Genomic DNA, 16,495 nt, shown 5'->3' with positions numbered 1-16,495 from the left:
TGGTCAGGGTCCGCACCAGCCAATCAGCTGCTCATGCAGATGACGTGCTGCTGTCCTACGTCAGCCCCCGCCTGCTCGTCGGGATCCAGAGCTCCACACACACCGGCAAAAGAAACACACATATCCACACGCACACTCTCTCTTCTCCGAGCCGGACAGCACAGCACACAGCCAGCCCCCCTCCCCCGCCCCCCCTGGCCCCGGCGAGCCCCCGGCAGCGGAGGACAACATCCAGGCTTCCAGGCGCCGCCGCAGCCCGCTGCGACAGTGGACCTAGCATCGCCGTACTTTGTGGACATGGGAGACATGGGGGATCCGCCGAAAAGTAAGCCCCCACTTGTTCGGTGTTCGGTGGATGCGGTTCGGGGACTGGATATTCGCCGCAATCTCAAAGGGGTCGACTTTTGTTGTGTCGTGTGGTGTAGACAGAACCGGCCTGTTCGGACCATTTGGTGTCAAGATAGAATACAGAATTTTGAAGTTGAAGTCTGTGGATGTTACCTGCAGACTCGTTTTTATTTTAGACTATATGTTACAAATAAATAATAGTTCACGTATAGGCCTAATACAAACAACAACCATAGACATAATAATAACAACAACAATAAAACTGTTAAAAATAATAATTATCGTAAGGCCATTTGTGTTCATTAGACGAGTCTTTAAGTTTGTGCAGTGTGTGTGATGTGTGTCCTGCTCGATCGTGGTCTTCCAGAGAAGCGGCTGATATCTCTGTGCGTGGGCTGCGGGAACCAGATCCACGACCAGTACATCCTGCGGGTCTCCCCGGACCTGGAGTGGCACGCCGCCTGCCTCAAATGCGCCGAGTGCAGCCAGTACCTGGACGAGTCCTGCACGTGCTTCGTCCGGGACGGAAAGACTTACTGTAAACGGGACTACATCAGGTAGGACGCCCGGGACGGGACGACAACTCTTCAGACACGCGAAAGGGGGGCCGAGAGCTGGAGCTGCACTATTGGAATAAATATTTTTTTATTTTTACATTTTACAATATTGAGAATATTCGGACTGATTTAAGTCACATGGAGCTCTGATTTCAGTGGGTTGAATTCTTTTTTTGACGTGATGATCATAATAATTGTTTTTTAACTGTAGACCGAGCGTCCTAATAAGAAGACATGTCAGTCATTGTGTTATGATGACATCATTTACAAATATATATGTGTATATATATATATATATATATATATATATATATATATATATATATATATATATATATATATATTGCACATCAGGCCATCATAACGGATTTATTAATCGATGACTCCGATCAGACTGTAGCGTTCCACACGATGGTCCTGAAGAAAAGTCATAACAAAACATCATGAAGCTGTTTTCTATTATGATTATGACACAGTCTGTAAATACATTTTGGTGTTATTACTGCACGTAAACAATTATTCGATGGCAACTTGATCAGTCCTTCATTGTTGTATAACATTATTATTAAAGCTGTACTGAAATAATTCACATTGTAGATAAGTGTCGGAGAGAAAAACCACAAAAAATTCAATAGAATTATATCATCTCGAGGTATAATTATAAAACTAATAATAATAATAAATTAAATATGTTAAATAAATAATGCATTAAATTCTTATTAAAACATTGTATTATAATTGTTATTATTATTGATGTTGTTATTATTAGTATAACACTGATTATTGATTATGTTATTTTGGTCATACTGGTTTTTATTATTATAATTATGATAATTATTTTATAATTACATTTTCGTGTGAGTGACTGAGCTGCCTGCCCTGCAGTCAAACTGATCGGACCGTGTGTGTTTGTGTGTGCGCGCGTGCCTCCCGCAGGTTGTACGGCGTCAAATGCGCCAAGTGCAACATCGGCTTCAGCAAGAACGACTTCGTTATGCGGGCCCGCTCCAAGGTCTACCACATCGAGTGTTTCCGCTGCGTGGCCTGCAGCCGGCAGCTCATCCCGGGGGACGAGTTCGCGCTGCGGGAGGACGGGCTCTTCTGCCGGGCCGACCACGACGTGGTGGAGCGCGCCAGCATGGGCCCCGGTGGCGACCCGCTCAGCCCGTTGCACCCCGCCAGGCCGCTACAGATGGCAGGTAAAAGTCCCGGGTGGGGGGAAATCGGGAGGCGGGCCGCGAGGACTGTTTTTGTTTTTGTTTTTTTTACAGCTGGAAGACACGTGCTTTAACTCAGATTGGCTCTTTTCACGAAGTTCCGACGCCCCCCCTCCCATCATTGGATATTGGTCAGGCGCTCCTTATGAATAAACGGATTATCCGAGTTGACTCTTGAGTTTGCAGAGTGATTTATTCAATATGATCTATATTTGAATATAAATATAAAGCAGCCACGTGGAAGCTGCTCCTGCCTGGTGCCATAACTAAACACAATTTATATGTATGTATATATATATATATATATATATATATATTTCCTGCGTTGGCTCGTTGAGGTCGTGCTGGTTCTGTCCCACTGTAGGCCTATGTTTTACTTTATTTATTTCTCTCGTACATATATACCGCTATCCGGTAAGTAGATTAGATACAGTGGGGCACAGCTGTCAGAAAAAAACACACCGGTTATCAGGGCTGGAGGCGAGGCGCAGCACTATGCGGGTCGGGAAGGGTTTTCTCTCCAGAAAACAGCAGCAGCAGCATCGCCAGCTTGTGCCTTGAATTGGTGTCTAATCTGACCTCAGATCAGACGAGTCAATCCGAGTTGCACTGTTCTCCTCCTGAAATGCGCTCGTGTTTACACGTTTACTATATTTTAATAAGAACAATTTGACTTTTTTTCTGCTATAATGCGAGATGTATAAAGTCAGCTAGAGTTTGTGTGCTTTTCCAAAACCAGAAATGTCTCTATTACGAGGATTAAACTAATTTTTGTAAACACTATAAAACTCCAAATATGTTCTGTTGGTCCACACTATTTCTGTCTCTCTTTTTTATTTGAAAAAAATCTGGAACAGACAGACAGATTAATTGATTTCGCTCTTCCCTGGGTGTGTGTCTGTGTGTGTCCCGTCCTTTCCCCACAGCAGAACCAATCTCGGCCCGGCAGCCCGCGCTGCGGCCTCACGTCCACAAGCAGCCGGAGAAGACCACGCGCGTGCGGACAGTGCTTAACGAGAAGCAGCTGCACACGCTGCGGACCTGCTACAACGCCAACCCGCGGCCCGACGCGCTCATGAAGGAGCAGCTGGTGGAGATGACGAGCCTCAGCCCGCGCGTCATCCGCGTGTGGTTCCAGAACAAGCGGTGCAAGGACAAGAAGCGGAGCATCCTGATGAAGCAGCTGCAGCAGCAGCAGCCCAATGACAAGACGGTAAGTGGATGGGGGTGGGGTGGGGGGGGGGGGGTTCCATTCCCCTGACCAAAGACAGACCCTAAATGTTGACACTCTTACAACAGGATCTATTTAACCGGCATGACCAGCTTAAGCTTAAGTCAATTTTATTCATCCCCCCACTAAAAAAACCCCAAATCACACATTTGCCTCAGACAGGGGTCAAAAGGCGTAGAGGCCTCGAGCTGTTGAAGGCGCTAGTAATGTTATATAGAGGAGACGACACACACACAAGCACACGCACAGTCACACAAATATGAATCCGCCTCTCTGTTTATTTGTTTGCTTGCTGTTTATCGATTGTCCCGCTTATTGACTGGCGGATTCATTTCAGATGCCCCCTACACACACACACACGCACGCACGCACGCGCGCGCGCACACACATACGACCGTGTGCAATGCCGTCCCACCGCTGACCACCACGTCCTTTTTGTCGTTGTTGTTGCAGAACATCCAGGGAATGACGGGCACCCCGATGGTGGCGGCCAGTCCGGAGCGGCACGACGGCGGCCTCCAGGCCAACCCGGTGGAGGTGCAGAGCTACCAGCCGCCCTGGAAGGTCCTCAGCGACTTCGCCCTGCAGAGCGACATCGACCAGCCGGCCTTCCAGCAACTGGTTCGTTCCGTTTTTGTTGTTGTTTTGTTTTGTTTTGGAAATGTATTTATTCAGTTGCAATATTCAAAATGTCCACTTTGCCGTGCAGAGAGGAAAAAAACATTCTATCTGCGCGTGCACTCCATCCCATGATGGGATACTTACAATCTGTATTGAGTCCGCAGACCTTTGTCATTCAAATCCATAACGTCCCGTGGACATTAAGACGCACGTTTATTAAAAGACAGGACGGTTTCTTAATTTTCCAACATGTTTTTTATTTCTATTAATGTCACTCATCTTTATTAAAGTCATATCCAATGATAGATGAAGGCCTGTTTGTTTTGGCCATGGAGGGGGAAAACACACACCTGTCCCATCAGGGGATGCATTTATTTTGTACTCGTGTTGGTTCATGTCTTTTGGAGGGGACGCAGCACAGACATCGTGACAAGCGAATGTCCCCCTCCGCCACAGAAGTGGATTATTGGCATTAAATGACGAGAACTGGAGTGTGGCACGCGATTCATCCGCGCCGAGAACCGATATTTGCGGATTGAGTCAACATTGGAACTATTTAATTTAGATGCAGATGAGTAACAAATCGCTACAAATAAGACATTGACCCCCAGCAGAGCGGACTTCTTTCGATCCCATATTGTATATGGAGGTTTCCCTTTATTTATTACACAATCATCACGCAGACACATTAATGGAACGGATAATAAAGTCTGCTATTACCGCAGTGTGGTATAAATAAACCCACAATTAATATCAGAAATAATTGCCAGACGCAGAGAACCGGCAAACTGAAACAACGAAGTCTTGATTCCCACAGTGAGAAGCTGTAAGAAACGGACTTATAGACGTGCGTGAACGTGTCAGCTTTTTGGTGCGTTTGGTGAAACAGCCCCCCCCCCCAAATAAAGTATATATAAAAAAAACTTCCGGTTACAGTGTATCCAGATTGGTATTATTATTATTTTATTTTTTTCTAACCTGGTTATGTCTCCCTGCAGGTCAGCTTCTCGGAGGGAGGACCGGGTTCGAACTCGACGGGCAGCGAGGTAGCGTCCATGTCATCTCAGCTTCCAGACACGCCGAACAGCATGGTGTCCAGCCCCATTGAGGCCTAGAGCCGCCGGCGGCGCATGGACGGACTTGAACTGAACACGCAGACCACCCCCCCCCCCCCCCCCCCCCCCCGGTTCATTCCATCCCTCCTCGACTGCACCAATACAGCCCCCCTTGCCCACCCCCTCCCCTGGTTGTATTGTGACACTGTGAAGACAATCATGGGATTTTACCACACGCAGCCACACATTCTAAACCCGTCCGTCCAGGACGGGAGACGGACTAAGCGGACGCGTCATCGTGGCCGGTTGCTGCACGTTCACACGCCTGGTTACAGTTGCCAAAACGAGAAAGAACTTGACTCCACCGATAAACGGGACCTCTGACCGGGAGAGAAATTCAAGTCCCGTGTTGCTGTGCGCTCTAAACTCTGAATAGAAAAACTGGTGATTTTTGGTTAGTTTTTTTCATTCGATACACGCACTTCATCATCTAACAGACCGCCCGGAAGTGGAACAGCACTGCTTCTTTTTTATTTTGTTCTTCATTCAATTACTCCATTAACTTCATGACCCGAGTACTAAAAGCATTTGCAACAAGGTATACCTCGATTTTGCCACAAGCTTCGTGGGACATTCGTGTGAATCAGTGTCCGTCCGATAATTATTATTTGTTTGTTTTTCTTTCCCAAAGATGTGTATAATTAATCATAAGTTATAAAAAAAAAAAAAAAAGAAAAAAAAAAGTTAGCTCTGGAAGAAAAATGTTTCGTTTGTTCCCGTGCAACAACAAATTATTTATTAATTTATTGTCGACAAAAAAATTTGCCACCTTTTGTGTAACTTTCTTAACTGAAGTAAAAAGGAGAAAAAAAGATTGGAGTTTGGTCTGTGGTTTTCTAACACAATTTAATTTGTATTTTGAAATAATTTACAAAATATGATATGTTTTTCTTTTCTTTCTCTCTTTGTGAATATTCACACGCGAGGCGGAACATCAGATCTATTAAATGGCTTGATGGATGTGCTGCGGTTAATTGGGTGTCATGTTGGTGCAGATGCTGTCTCAGTTTACCTGTTTGGCCGCCCTCACCAAGCTTTGGAGCGAACTCCACAGCGAAACATCTCCGTTTCAACAAATCTTCTGACCCCTTTTAAATCTAATTTTCCCGACAGATAAGCGAGGTTGTGTTCTAAACGGACGAATCCAACGCCACTCTCTTGGTTTCAGCGCCCTCATCTGTCTTCGTGTTTCACAGGGCAGATATGCTGTTTTTGGAAGATTCCAAACCAATGGAAACACATTTCTTATTTTCATGTTTTAAAAATGTGAAATGAAACATTTCATATATTTTGACCATCAGTCGATTCAGAAGTAAATAGAAAACACACACAAACGGAGGCAATACATAGTCTGACCTCTCTATCCCTTACAATCATAATATATATATATATATATATATATATATATATATATATATATATATATATATATATATATATATATATATATATATATTTGCATCAAAGGTTTTTCAGAACAGAGGTTGTTGGCTTTATTCTTCAGCTGTAAAAAAATAATATTTGGAGTCAAATTTAGATCATGAGTATTCAAATTTGGGGAAACTCCACTGTGTGTAATTTTTTATTTTTTAAAGATGATTGTTGTGTGAGGAGCTGTGTTTGCATGCACAGGAAGCTAAAAAAAAAAAAACCAAATACCTGATCAGGTGATATTTCAATATGTGTCAAAAGCTGGTTTTAAACAGTGTGTTTTCTCTGTTTGACTTGTGTGTGTGTGCTGACAGATTTCTAAGGGTCCTTGTCCTGATCCTTAAAACACCTGTCGTTTGGGTTAATGCAGAGCACCCTCGTATGTTTGAGATTGTTCATTGAAATATGGAGAAAACAACAAACAGAGAGGGACATGAATTGATGATTTAGATTCTGTCACGTTCACTGTTTGCTCTTCTTAGTGCCGCTTCATTCAATGTCCACAGTGCATCAGCCAGAGCTTCCTGTGCAGCGACACACTGTATATGTGTGTGTGCCGCTTCCAGAGAGACATATCAGACTCATCAGACTTGGAACTGAACTCACAGCCAAAATTGACTATAGCAGTCTTAGAAATTCTAGACATATTCATTTGTTTATGTAAAAAAAAGAAAAAAGTCAAATTGTGTCTCCAGGATCATTGTCCCTCTGCAAGGACTCTTATTATCTAAAGACAACATTATATTTGTGAATCATGTCCACCATTACAACTATTACTAACAACACAATTTGGAAACAGATGTCGTTGTTGTTTTAATTAATGAACTAAGACTAACTGAACATACCATGATTTTTTTTTTTTTTTTAAGAATATCTTTCCTTCAGGAATTGATCAAAGCCTGTGAAAGACTTTTAGGAGAAGGTCAGGGAGGTCACCGATGGTGAATGTCAGAGGACGAGCTAGTGAAGCGTCAAACATGAGGACGCTGCCTCAGTCACTTACAGCAGTGCGTTCAGTGCTACCGAAAACCGGAAAAATATGCTTGAAGCCGGAAACAGTGTCGCAGCTTCTTTGAATAACTCACATTGCTGCTGCAACCACCTGCGTATTTGTCACAATGACACGTCCAAAGTTCCCTGTCGCTCCATCTGTCGTCCAGGGAGCTTTGCATTGTGGGCATTTCAGTGGTGAATGGAAGGAGAATAACACTGTTTTTACTAGTGCTAGAGTTGGACTAAAAGAGGGCGCCGGCGCCCCTAAACCAGCAGCGACACAACATGTGGCCTTTCATCCTCGATAACACGACTTACTATGTGGAATTGATTCCTCTACAAAAGCACAAACACCCATTGAGAAAGAAAATATCATTATGATGCAGGTTATTGCAGGTTGGGAAATAATGAAATACAGTAAATACAGGATACAAGCTTTCTTATGTGGTTGTCCAGTGTGCACAAGCGGGCTTCCACAAATCTAGTGGAAACCCTGTCACTTGTGTGAATTTAAGAATGAGTTCATATGATATTAGATGTTTGCGGGACATTTTTTGTCCAACTGTGAGGGCAAATGAAATGCCGGGTTGAATTTTAGCGTGCGACCAGGAAGTGATAGCACCTGTAGCCTCGGTGTGGTTTGCAGTACGGCTAATTACTGAAGTTAGCAACGGGGGGAAGTCCCGCCTGCAGCTGAATTCAATAAACATCTTTCATTAGTTGATGGACTTCGGCTTTATGAACACATTACAACAGGGACTTTTTTTTTCGTCACTGTTTTTGTTTTGGCGCGGTTAAGGCTGCAGTCGGTAACTCCCTTTTTTGTTACATTTGCTGAAGCTGTTGCTGTATTCCGACAGTAGAACATGAGACGGATAATCAGTGAAAAAACGGTGTTCCTCTTTCTCCTCTTAGTGCTTCTGACGGCATTTGCGATATTCCACTGCGCCTGAAGGAAAACAACCAATCACAGCCAAGGTGTCTCTAACGAGAAGCTTGTGAACTCCGATCAAACGTTCAAACTAGGCAGTGCAGATCAAATATGAATCAAGATTCTGTCACTGCATTGCTTATTTACCGATTTAAACGTTTTCAGAAACATATTTCAGTTTACTGTTTAGCTGTAAAATGACAGCGTTTGTGACCTGGCCGCCATGTTAAAAAGAAATAATAGTCAAGCACCACCCCACTGACCAGAGCAAATGTTCCTGTTTTCCAGCTAAAACAGCACACAACATTTTAAGGCGAGAAGTCAGTTTGACCAGAATTCACGAGCTATACGAGTCAGGATATAGTGACATTTTAAAGAAATGACAAGGAACGTTATTTTTTTATCAATGTTACTAACTGTAGCTTTAAAGGTTCTACCCAGAGACTTGAGCACTCTATCTTGGCAGTTCGCGAAATAGTCACGAAATGCAATCTATTGGTTTTGTGTATAGCGACATGATTGATTTAAAAAAATAAAATAAAGTTTTATTAGTTTATTTTGTAGGGACACTGCACATTAATGAAACCTTCCTGTGAATGTGCCAGAGTTAGCCAAGAGACTATTTTTCACCTGTAGTCCCTGGACTATTACTAGCAGGTATAGCTATTGAGTACAATTTCAAATTGTTTTTTGCCGATTTAAAAAGACCAGATAACCAACTCTGGAGCAGCGATGCAACGATTCAGAATCATTGGATGACATCATCAATGAATTCACAAACAACAAAAATTTTTGGAGTGAGCACAAAACAGTCAATGTGCAAAACAAGTTTTTTAAGCCTGCAAAGGGGGGGGGGGGGGGGGGGGGGGGGGTCACGGGCAATCCACCAATGCAGTGTAATTTTGGTGTCAAGAATCACTGTGTTTTACACTTTCTGTCTTCTGCTCAGGGCCGGTCAACAGCACGGTGCAACTGTGCGCCTGCGTGGTACGCTTTTCTTGTCTGCTTCGCTTTTCACTCTGCACTCTCCGACCGGTAAAAACATCTACATGCAAGGATACATTTTCACTCCAGTTGTAGCAATAATTTCCAAAAGTAGAGTATAGTCTTACTCTTAGTACCAGCCGTCATCCATAACAGCATCCCATGCCGTACATTTAGGTCTTGTCTTTCAGTTTATTCCGTCCTCATAAAGCCATTTAAAGGTTGTCTATTTAGTTAAAATTGTATTTATGTTAAGACACAAAAACATCTTGGGTTAGAGTGTGGGAAATATCATGGTCTGGGTGAAAATAAGTTCCCTTGTTCAGGTTTGTAAATTAATTACAGGGTAATAAGTCCTTCCTCTGAGGCAGCCATTCATTACACTACTTGATGTAATTAAACTTGCAGAGACTTGAGTTAAAGGGGACTTATCACGCTCATTTTCAGGTTCATTCTTGCATTTGGGGTTTTCATGCTTTGATATTAAAAAAAACATGTTATTTTTCTCATACTGTCTGTCTGAAAATACCCGTGTTTTTACCCTCCGTCTGAAACGCTCCGTTGTAGCGCGTGCTTTTTTAAGCTCCGCCCTCCCGAAGTCTGCTCTGGCTTTGGCTTGCAACTAGGCAACAAAACTACTTGGTTAGGTTTAGGCAGACTTAGGCAGACTTAAATATGTCAGTTACGTGACAAACAAATCATTGTTGACTTTTCGTTTCACACGGGGCACAATGACCTCCTGGGTGAACGACCGTTTTTTGTTCGACCAATTTACCCTTTGTTCCCTTTTTGCCATTTTTATACTTTCTGGTCCATGATTACATGGGATAGGAACAAATTGATTTCTTGAGAAATCTAAGAACTACAGTGCATTCTTTTTAATTACTATAGCTATGAACGCTGTAAAAGACCAGCCCGATTGTATTGAGCCTGCATGTGACTGGTAGGCACTCCAGATACCCTAATGTATGTGCGCGAGCACTGATAAGTAAGTTTTTCATGATATTTCCCTGTTAAATAAAGTGTTGTTGCATTGTTGCCAAAGGTATTTTCTTGTTGCATGGTGACGCAGTGCAGATTGTTATCATAGTACGACAAAGTAAAACACTATTCTTTTGTATAAATAGCTTATCAATAGTTTAATTTGTGATTTTACCAGTTTTAATAGTCACCATATAAGTGAATATAAAGTAATGGCGCCTGTATGGTGGGCTCACATAAGACTGCAGTGTGCTTTCAAAAAGGGTCAACAGTGATGTAAAACACACAACGTGATAATGGCTAGCTTGTGGAGAACAGTGCTATCGTCCTCTGAGGGTAGGATTAGAATTTGATCAGTTTGTTGAAAAATAAATGTAGAAAAGTGCCCTGATTAAATTGAACTTTGTAGAAATCAAACCATTAGACATTTAAAAAAGCAAAACATTTAAACATTAAAATTGTGACGAAGAAGTCATGCTGGCTGAGTTTGTGGAGGCTTCACAGAGTGAGACAGACTCTTTTTCCTCCAGTGGTGCCTCTCCTCTGTTGTATTGGATGGGGATCCCGGCAGGGGAAGCTAAGAACCATAACAAAGAGTCCTGATAACAAACCCTACAGGTTTGTCTGGCTCTGGGACTGTAGTTGGAGCCAATGGAGAGATGGAACAAAAGCAGCACTGTACCTTGGACAGGCTGAGTGAAACAATTGCGGGCCTCTGGATGAGACCACATTGAATTGGGATGGGAAATGAGCAAGGGAACCAACCCTCCCAGAGATCTGGCGCCTTGACTCCCAAAAGCCCACCAGGTTAGCGGTGGGACGTCTGAGACAGTGTCCAGTCAAACTTTGTTAAGAGTTGTGTCTGTTCTATTTACCTCCCCATGCCAATAAGACCACTTGATTTCCAATGTTCGCACCAGGAAGCACAAGGTGAACAAAATTTCCAAGTGTTCTTTAAAGGTACAATAAATGTTGAAATGTTCGGTTTTCTGCGAAACAGCCAGAGCAGTGGCTGTGGGTACGACAATTCACATGTTGATTTAATATGCAAATACGAAGTATAAACATTATGAATGTGGCATCCGGCTATTAGCACTTGAACTGCACAAGCAGCAGCAGTGACAATGTCATTGGGCAGTTATGGCAGAGCAGAAGACTGACCGGAGATTGACAGCTTAATTGGAGCACCTTTTTGCAAATGTTGTGTTGCATATTTGTTTCAAAATACCAGGGCATGATATACCATGTAGGTAACACTTTATAATAACTACACACTACGAAGCATTAGTTAAGTATGAGTAAACACTCAATTCATCATTTATAAAGCATTGTTCCTACATTAACACTCATTAGTATACAATTCATAACAACAGTTATAAATGTTTTATTCTTGATTAATAAGCTTGACTAGTATGTGTTTCATGATTGTGTTTTCATACTTTATAAATAATGGATTCCCCATTTGTAAATTAAGTATTATATATATTACAAACAATTATTAAGAAGTTGTAAATGATTAATAACATCATTTATAGAGTGTTAGTAGATGATTAAGAACGTATTTAGATGTACATTATTCATGCATTTATATATATATATATATATATATATATATATATATATATATATATATATATATATATATATATATATATATATATATTAATGATTTAGATATGCACTAATGGTTAGGGACTATGTTAATATATGCTTTATAAATGCTTATTAATACTGCAATTCATGATTTTTACGTGCCCTTTCTACTTATGTTGGCGTTTTCCATAGCGTAAGGGCACTTTTGTATCAGTTTCTGAGCGAAACGTTTGTCCCACGTTGATGACATTTACGTGGGCCTTTTCTTTGTTCCACATTGATGACGTATTGAAAGCGGGATTTCTCATTTCGTGGTTGTAAACAATGAGCAGATTCGTCACCTGCCATCGGGACATGCAACTGAAGAAAAGTGCGAACAGTGGAGATCGATATCCTTGGTTAAAATTAATAATTAAATAAGTAAATGTAAACTAATATGCAAAGCTCCTGGTTAGCTCCAGTCATACATTTACAAACGTTTTATATCCAGCCATGTTTTTCTTTTTTTTACATGAATGAATGGCTGAGAGGTTTGTATTAATACGAGTACATTGTTTGCATCTTGTAATCAATATTGATATGTTCTTAATCACTTTGTGTTTTGTCTTTTCTGTTGAGAAGATGCAGATGGCCTTTCAATGTCATTTATAAATGCTTTGGAAGGCACTTTAGATGAGGTCAAACAAAATACTTAATAAATGACTAGTAACTACCTGAATTAATCATGAATTGCAGTATTAATACGCGTTTATAAAGCATATATTAACATAGTCCCTAACCATTAGTGCATATCTAAATCATTATATATATATATATATATATATATATATATATATATAAATGCATGAATAATGTACATCTAAATAAGTTCTTAATCATCTACTAACACTCTATAAATTATGTTATTAATCATCTACAACTCCTTAATAATTGGTTTGTAATATATATAATACTTAATTTACAAATGGGGAATCCATCATTTATAAAGTATGAAAACATAATCATGAACCACATAATAGACAAGCTTATTAATCAAGAATAAAAGATTTATAACTGTTATAAATTGTATACTAATGAGTGTTAATGTAGCAACAATGCTTTATAAATGATGAATTAAGTGTTTACTCATACTTAACTAATGATTTAGTGTGTAGTTATTATAAAGTGCTACCAAAATGTATAATATTAAAGGACTTGGATCAGGATCAAGAGTGAAAAAACTTTTTTCTTCTTTTGACTGAGATATTTGTACTCACTTCATGGGCTCTGTCTTTAGATCTCTGTGTCCTCTTGAGCCCCTGGTCCAATCAGTGGACATGGAGGAAGACTCCCTGGAGTCCAGCCTGATGTCCCTGAAGGGAGAAGAGTTGCTGCCTGAGGCCCGCACTTTAGTTTTTAGTGCCCACTTGGTGAAGCTAAAGACATTTTTTAAAACCATTAAAACATGGTTGAATTTCCACATCAGTGGCTGGGACAGTGGTGACACTACAGCTCTGGATGTGGTTGTGCCAAATCATATTTCTTATTTCTTTAGGAAGGAGGTCAAATTCCCACTGTGACCTCTGCTACACCTCTTGTAATACTTTTGTATTATTTACAGAAATGGACAGCTAATAAAGTGATATTTTGGCATAAATAAAATAAATGCATAAAAGAGTCCTTTATTACTTTGTATATCCTCCAGAGGTGGTATCAAGCTATTGTTTTGTAAGACACAAGTCTCAAGTATTTGCACTCAAGTTCAGGGTCAAGTTCCAAGTCAAGACTGACAAGTTCCAAGTCAAGACGAACAAGTCTTGAGTCAAGTCCCAAGTCAAGACAAGAGAGTTCCAGGCAATGTTTGTTTTTTTGTTGCCATAGCAATGGCGGCTGCCTGTAGCTCCCATGAACTACATTTTTGTTTTAATTTGTTGTCTTTTCATGTTTATTGCTGGATCAAGTATGGCACTTGACAAAGATACACTCGTCAACATGGGAGAGGGAAATGTGGGTACTGGATAAAGTGCAGCAGATCTTGAGACAATCACTGCCCATGGCATCCAGAAGGACCAGCCACTGGTTCTGGTTGGCAAATGGGCCATCAACTGTGTGTTGCAACAATAAATTATCCCTGAATCCTTGAAATCGAGACTGACAAGTCCGAAGTCAAGTCCCAAACCAAGACATGCAAGTCCCAAGTCCTAAAGATGTCATGAGGAAATTCATTAATTTGTGGCACACTTTTTAAATATCATACTCTGTAATTTTTGAGCTTGCAGGCAGGTATCAAGTGTTACCAAATGCAAAGACTCATGTCCAAGTGAAGTCCCGATTCATTGGTGTTAAAGTCCAAGTCGAGTTGTTGAATGTTTGGATTTTGTCAAGTGGAGACTAAAGTCAGCAAATTTGTGACTTGAGTCCACATATCTGACAACTTCTATGTCCAACCCAACAAAACAGACACTAGTCACCACATAAAAAGAAGACATATTTTGCGAAATACACTTATTTGCTATCAATAGTTCACCAATGCATTGTTTCATGTCACTCCCAGATAGAAAGCAAATTTGCAGATTATTCCAATATACCCCAACTGAGTTATTGGGATACTGATGCAATTGGAAATTGTAGCTTGCTGCCATCAGTGTGAGTGAGATGCAAAATGGAATGCAGGTACCAAATATTATGCCAACCCATCCAATAGTTATATTTAGATCAGATCACGTGTTCCACTTCCAAAAATGGCACAAGGAAGGGGAGGGCAATATGAAATCATTCTGATGAGCGCATGAACATTTTAACTGTTTTCTCCTGATTTCTACTGTTTTCTGATTGGCCTGCCTCAATTATGTCATGCATCACATAAAATAAAGGAGTGAGGATTTTGATGCAACATGCTGTTTTGTGGACCCTTTGACTTTATTGAATTTTTTTTTTTTTTACAAATACTATGTAATGTAATTACTTAATGTCACATCTGGTGAACCATACTATGACAATAGGACAATAAGGTTGCTTAATAGTTTTTGTATTTCTTCCACACAAAAAGAGCATTTATACATCATATGAAACAATCTTCACGGCATAGAAAGCCAGGAGAAGCTGCACATTTATTAGCATGCTATGCTTTTTAGATTGGTCAGCAATATAAGTGAAAACCGTGTAAGCGTAACTGTCTGCATTAGACTAACTCAGATACATCTGTTCAGAACGCTGCTCGCCTTCTCTTTAATGTTTTTTATTAAAGTTTTATCTTGAGGTCGACGTGCTCAGGGTGCTTAATAATGAAGCTATTCAGTCATATTTACCAGCAGTAACCAGATGCTGTTCAATTGAGTGCATGTGCAGTGGAGAGCCACAGATAGCATCTCAGAAACCAAGGCAACGCAAATCCAGTGTTGTCTGCTGAGACACCAGTTCCCCAATAAACCACCTGACCGGGCTTCATGGACACTTCTTTTTTTGGATTTGGGATGTGCTGCATCCCAGAGAACAGGAACAAGTACTGACATGTCACACTGTGAAAATATATGGTCTTTTAATAGAAGAAATCCAATTTGGGTTGATTTTGTACATTTTATTAGAGAACCAGTGTGTCTATAGGGGCATGTCTCATCTCATCTCATCTCATCTTCAACCGCTTATCTGGGATCGGGTCGCGGGGGCAACAGCTCCAGCAGGGGACCCCAAACTTCCCTTTATAGGGGCATGTGTGAGTTGTTAATCCAAGAGTTGAGGGAAATACAGGTACCTTTCTTAAGTGAGCTTAAACTGCAGAATTGTTCCTACCAGTTTTCTTATAATGATAAATCCCACTGTCCTGTAAATAGAAGGCCGATCCCAATTAGCATGTAAACATCCTGCCAATCCTTATACAAGGGCATGAGACTGCAGGGCTGTGTGCACACAGAAAAAAAAAGTTAAGAGAATACGGTAAAACTAAAGTCTAAAGAGGGTGGAGCGCCAGACTCCAAATGTAGAATAAACTCAAAGAATTCTGAAGTGGAGGTTCTTCTGCAGGAACTGAACATGTATCATATTTATTAGCATAATTAGATCTATAAATGACAAATGACTCTTAATCATTGACATAATTGATGTGAATTGAAGTGTTAGTGTAGTGTTTATTTATTTTAAAAGAGCCTTACTGCTTTTTAATTGGATGGAAATTATTATTCTAAAACATCATAAATTACGAAGATGTTATTGTAATTTAAATCCTATAATATTATACAACTGTAGAATTGATGAAAATGCAACAACCAATTATCTTACACAAACACGTCGGCGCTCAAATGTGCGTTATTGTGCTTTTGAGTGTGCATGAACACACACACTGTTGTTTATTCTGACTCAATCCTTAGAACACTTTCCTGGGGTCAGATTTTTAAATGATGCATGTACACAAAAACATTTCACACACCTAAACTGGTATTTATTAATAACGTAAAGTGACCCTCTGCAGACCAAGTATGTAGTGTTTTCTCACAGATGCGATACAGCTGGTGAATTGT

The 16,495-nt window shown here is 40.7% G+C and overlaps 1 protein-coding gene across 2 annotated transcripts; it reads left to right on the top strand.

Moving 5' to 3' along the window:
• The first annotated feature begins 219 nt into the window (after positions 1-219).
• isl1a (ISL LIM homeobox 1a) lies at positions 220-5,135 on the top strand. 2 transcript variants are annotated; one of them, XM_068702779.1, is made up of 6 exons: positions 220-325; positions 716-905; positions 1,842-2,104; positions 3,052-3,335; positions 3,807-3,974; positions 4,973-5,135. In XM_068702779.1, the coding sequence occupies exons 1-6, from the start codon at positions 298-300 to the stop codon at positions 5,087-5,089; spliced, it is 1,050 nt and encodes a 349-aa protein (XP_068558880.1). In that variant the 5' UTR covers positions 220-297; the 3' UTR covers positions 5,090-5,135. The 2 variants fall into 2 exon arrangements, with proteins under 2 accessions (XP_068558880.1, XP_068558879.1); XM_068702778.1 differs by having other exon boundaries at positions 3,049-3,335.
• Positions 5,136-16,495: the final 11,360 nt, after the last annotated feature.

Source organism: Cebidichthys violaceus, unplaced genomic scaffold, assembly GCF_023349555.1.
Source record: "Cebidichthys violaceus isolate CVI_PGR_0920_01 unplaced genomic scaffold, fCebVio1.0.p SCAF_89, whole genome shotgun sequence".
Lineage (NCBI taxonomy): Eukaryota > Metazoa > Chordata > Actinopteri > Perciformes > Stichaeidae > Cebidichthys > Cebidichthys violaceus.
This window is presented reverse-complemented; position numbering and strand designations above follow the sequence as displayed.

Excerpts from the sequence above, each read along its gene's own strand:
- isl1a (XM_068702778.1), top strand. The coding sequence starts at position 298 with ATGGGAGACATGGGGGATCCGCCGAAAA. Across the intron at positions 906-1,841 it reads TGTAAACGGGACTACATCAG|GTTGTACGGCGTCAAATGCG; the intron begins GTAGGACGCCCG and ends TGCCTCCCGCAG. Across the intron at positions 2,105-3,048 it reads CAGGCCGCTACAGATGGCAG|CAGAACCAATCTCGGCCCGG; the intron begins GTAAAAGTCCCG and ends CTTTCCCCACAG.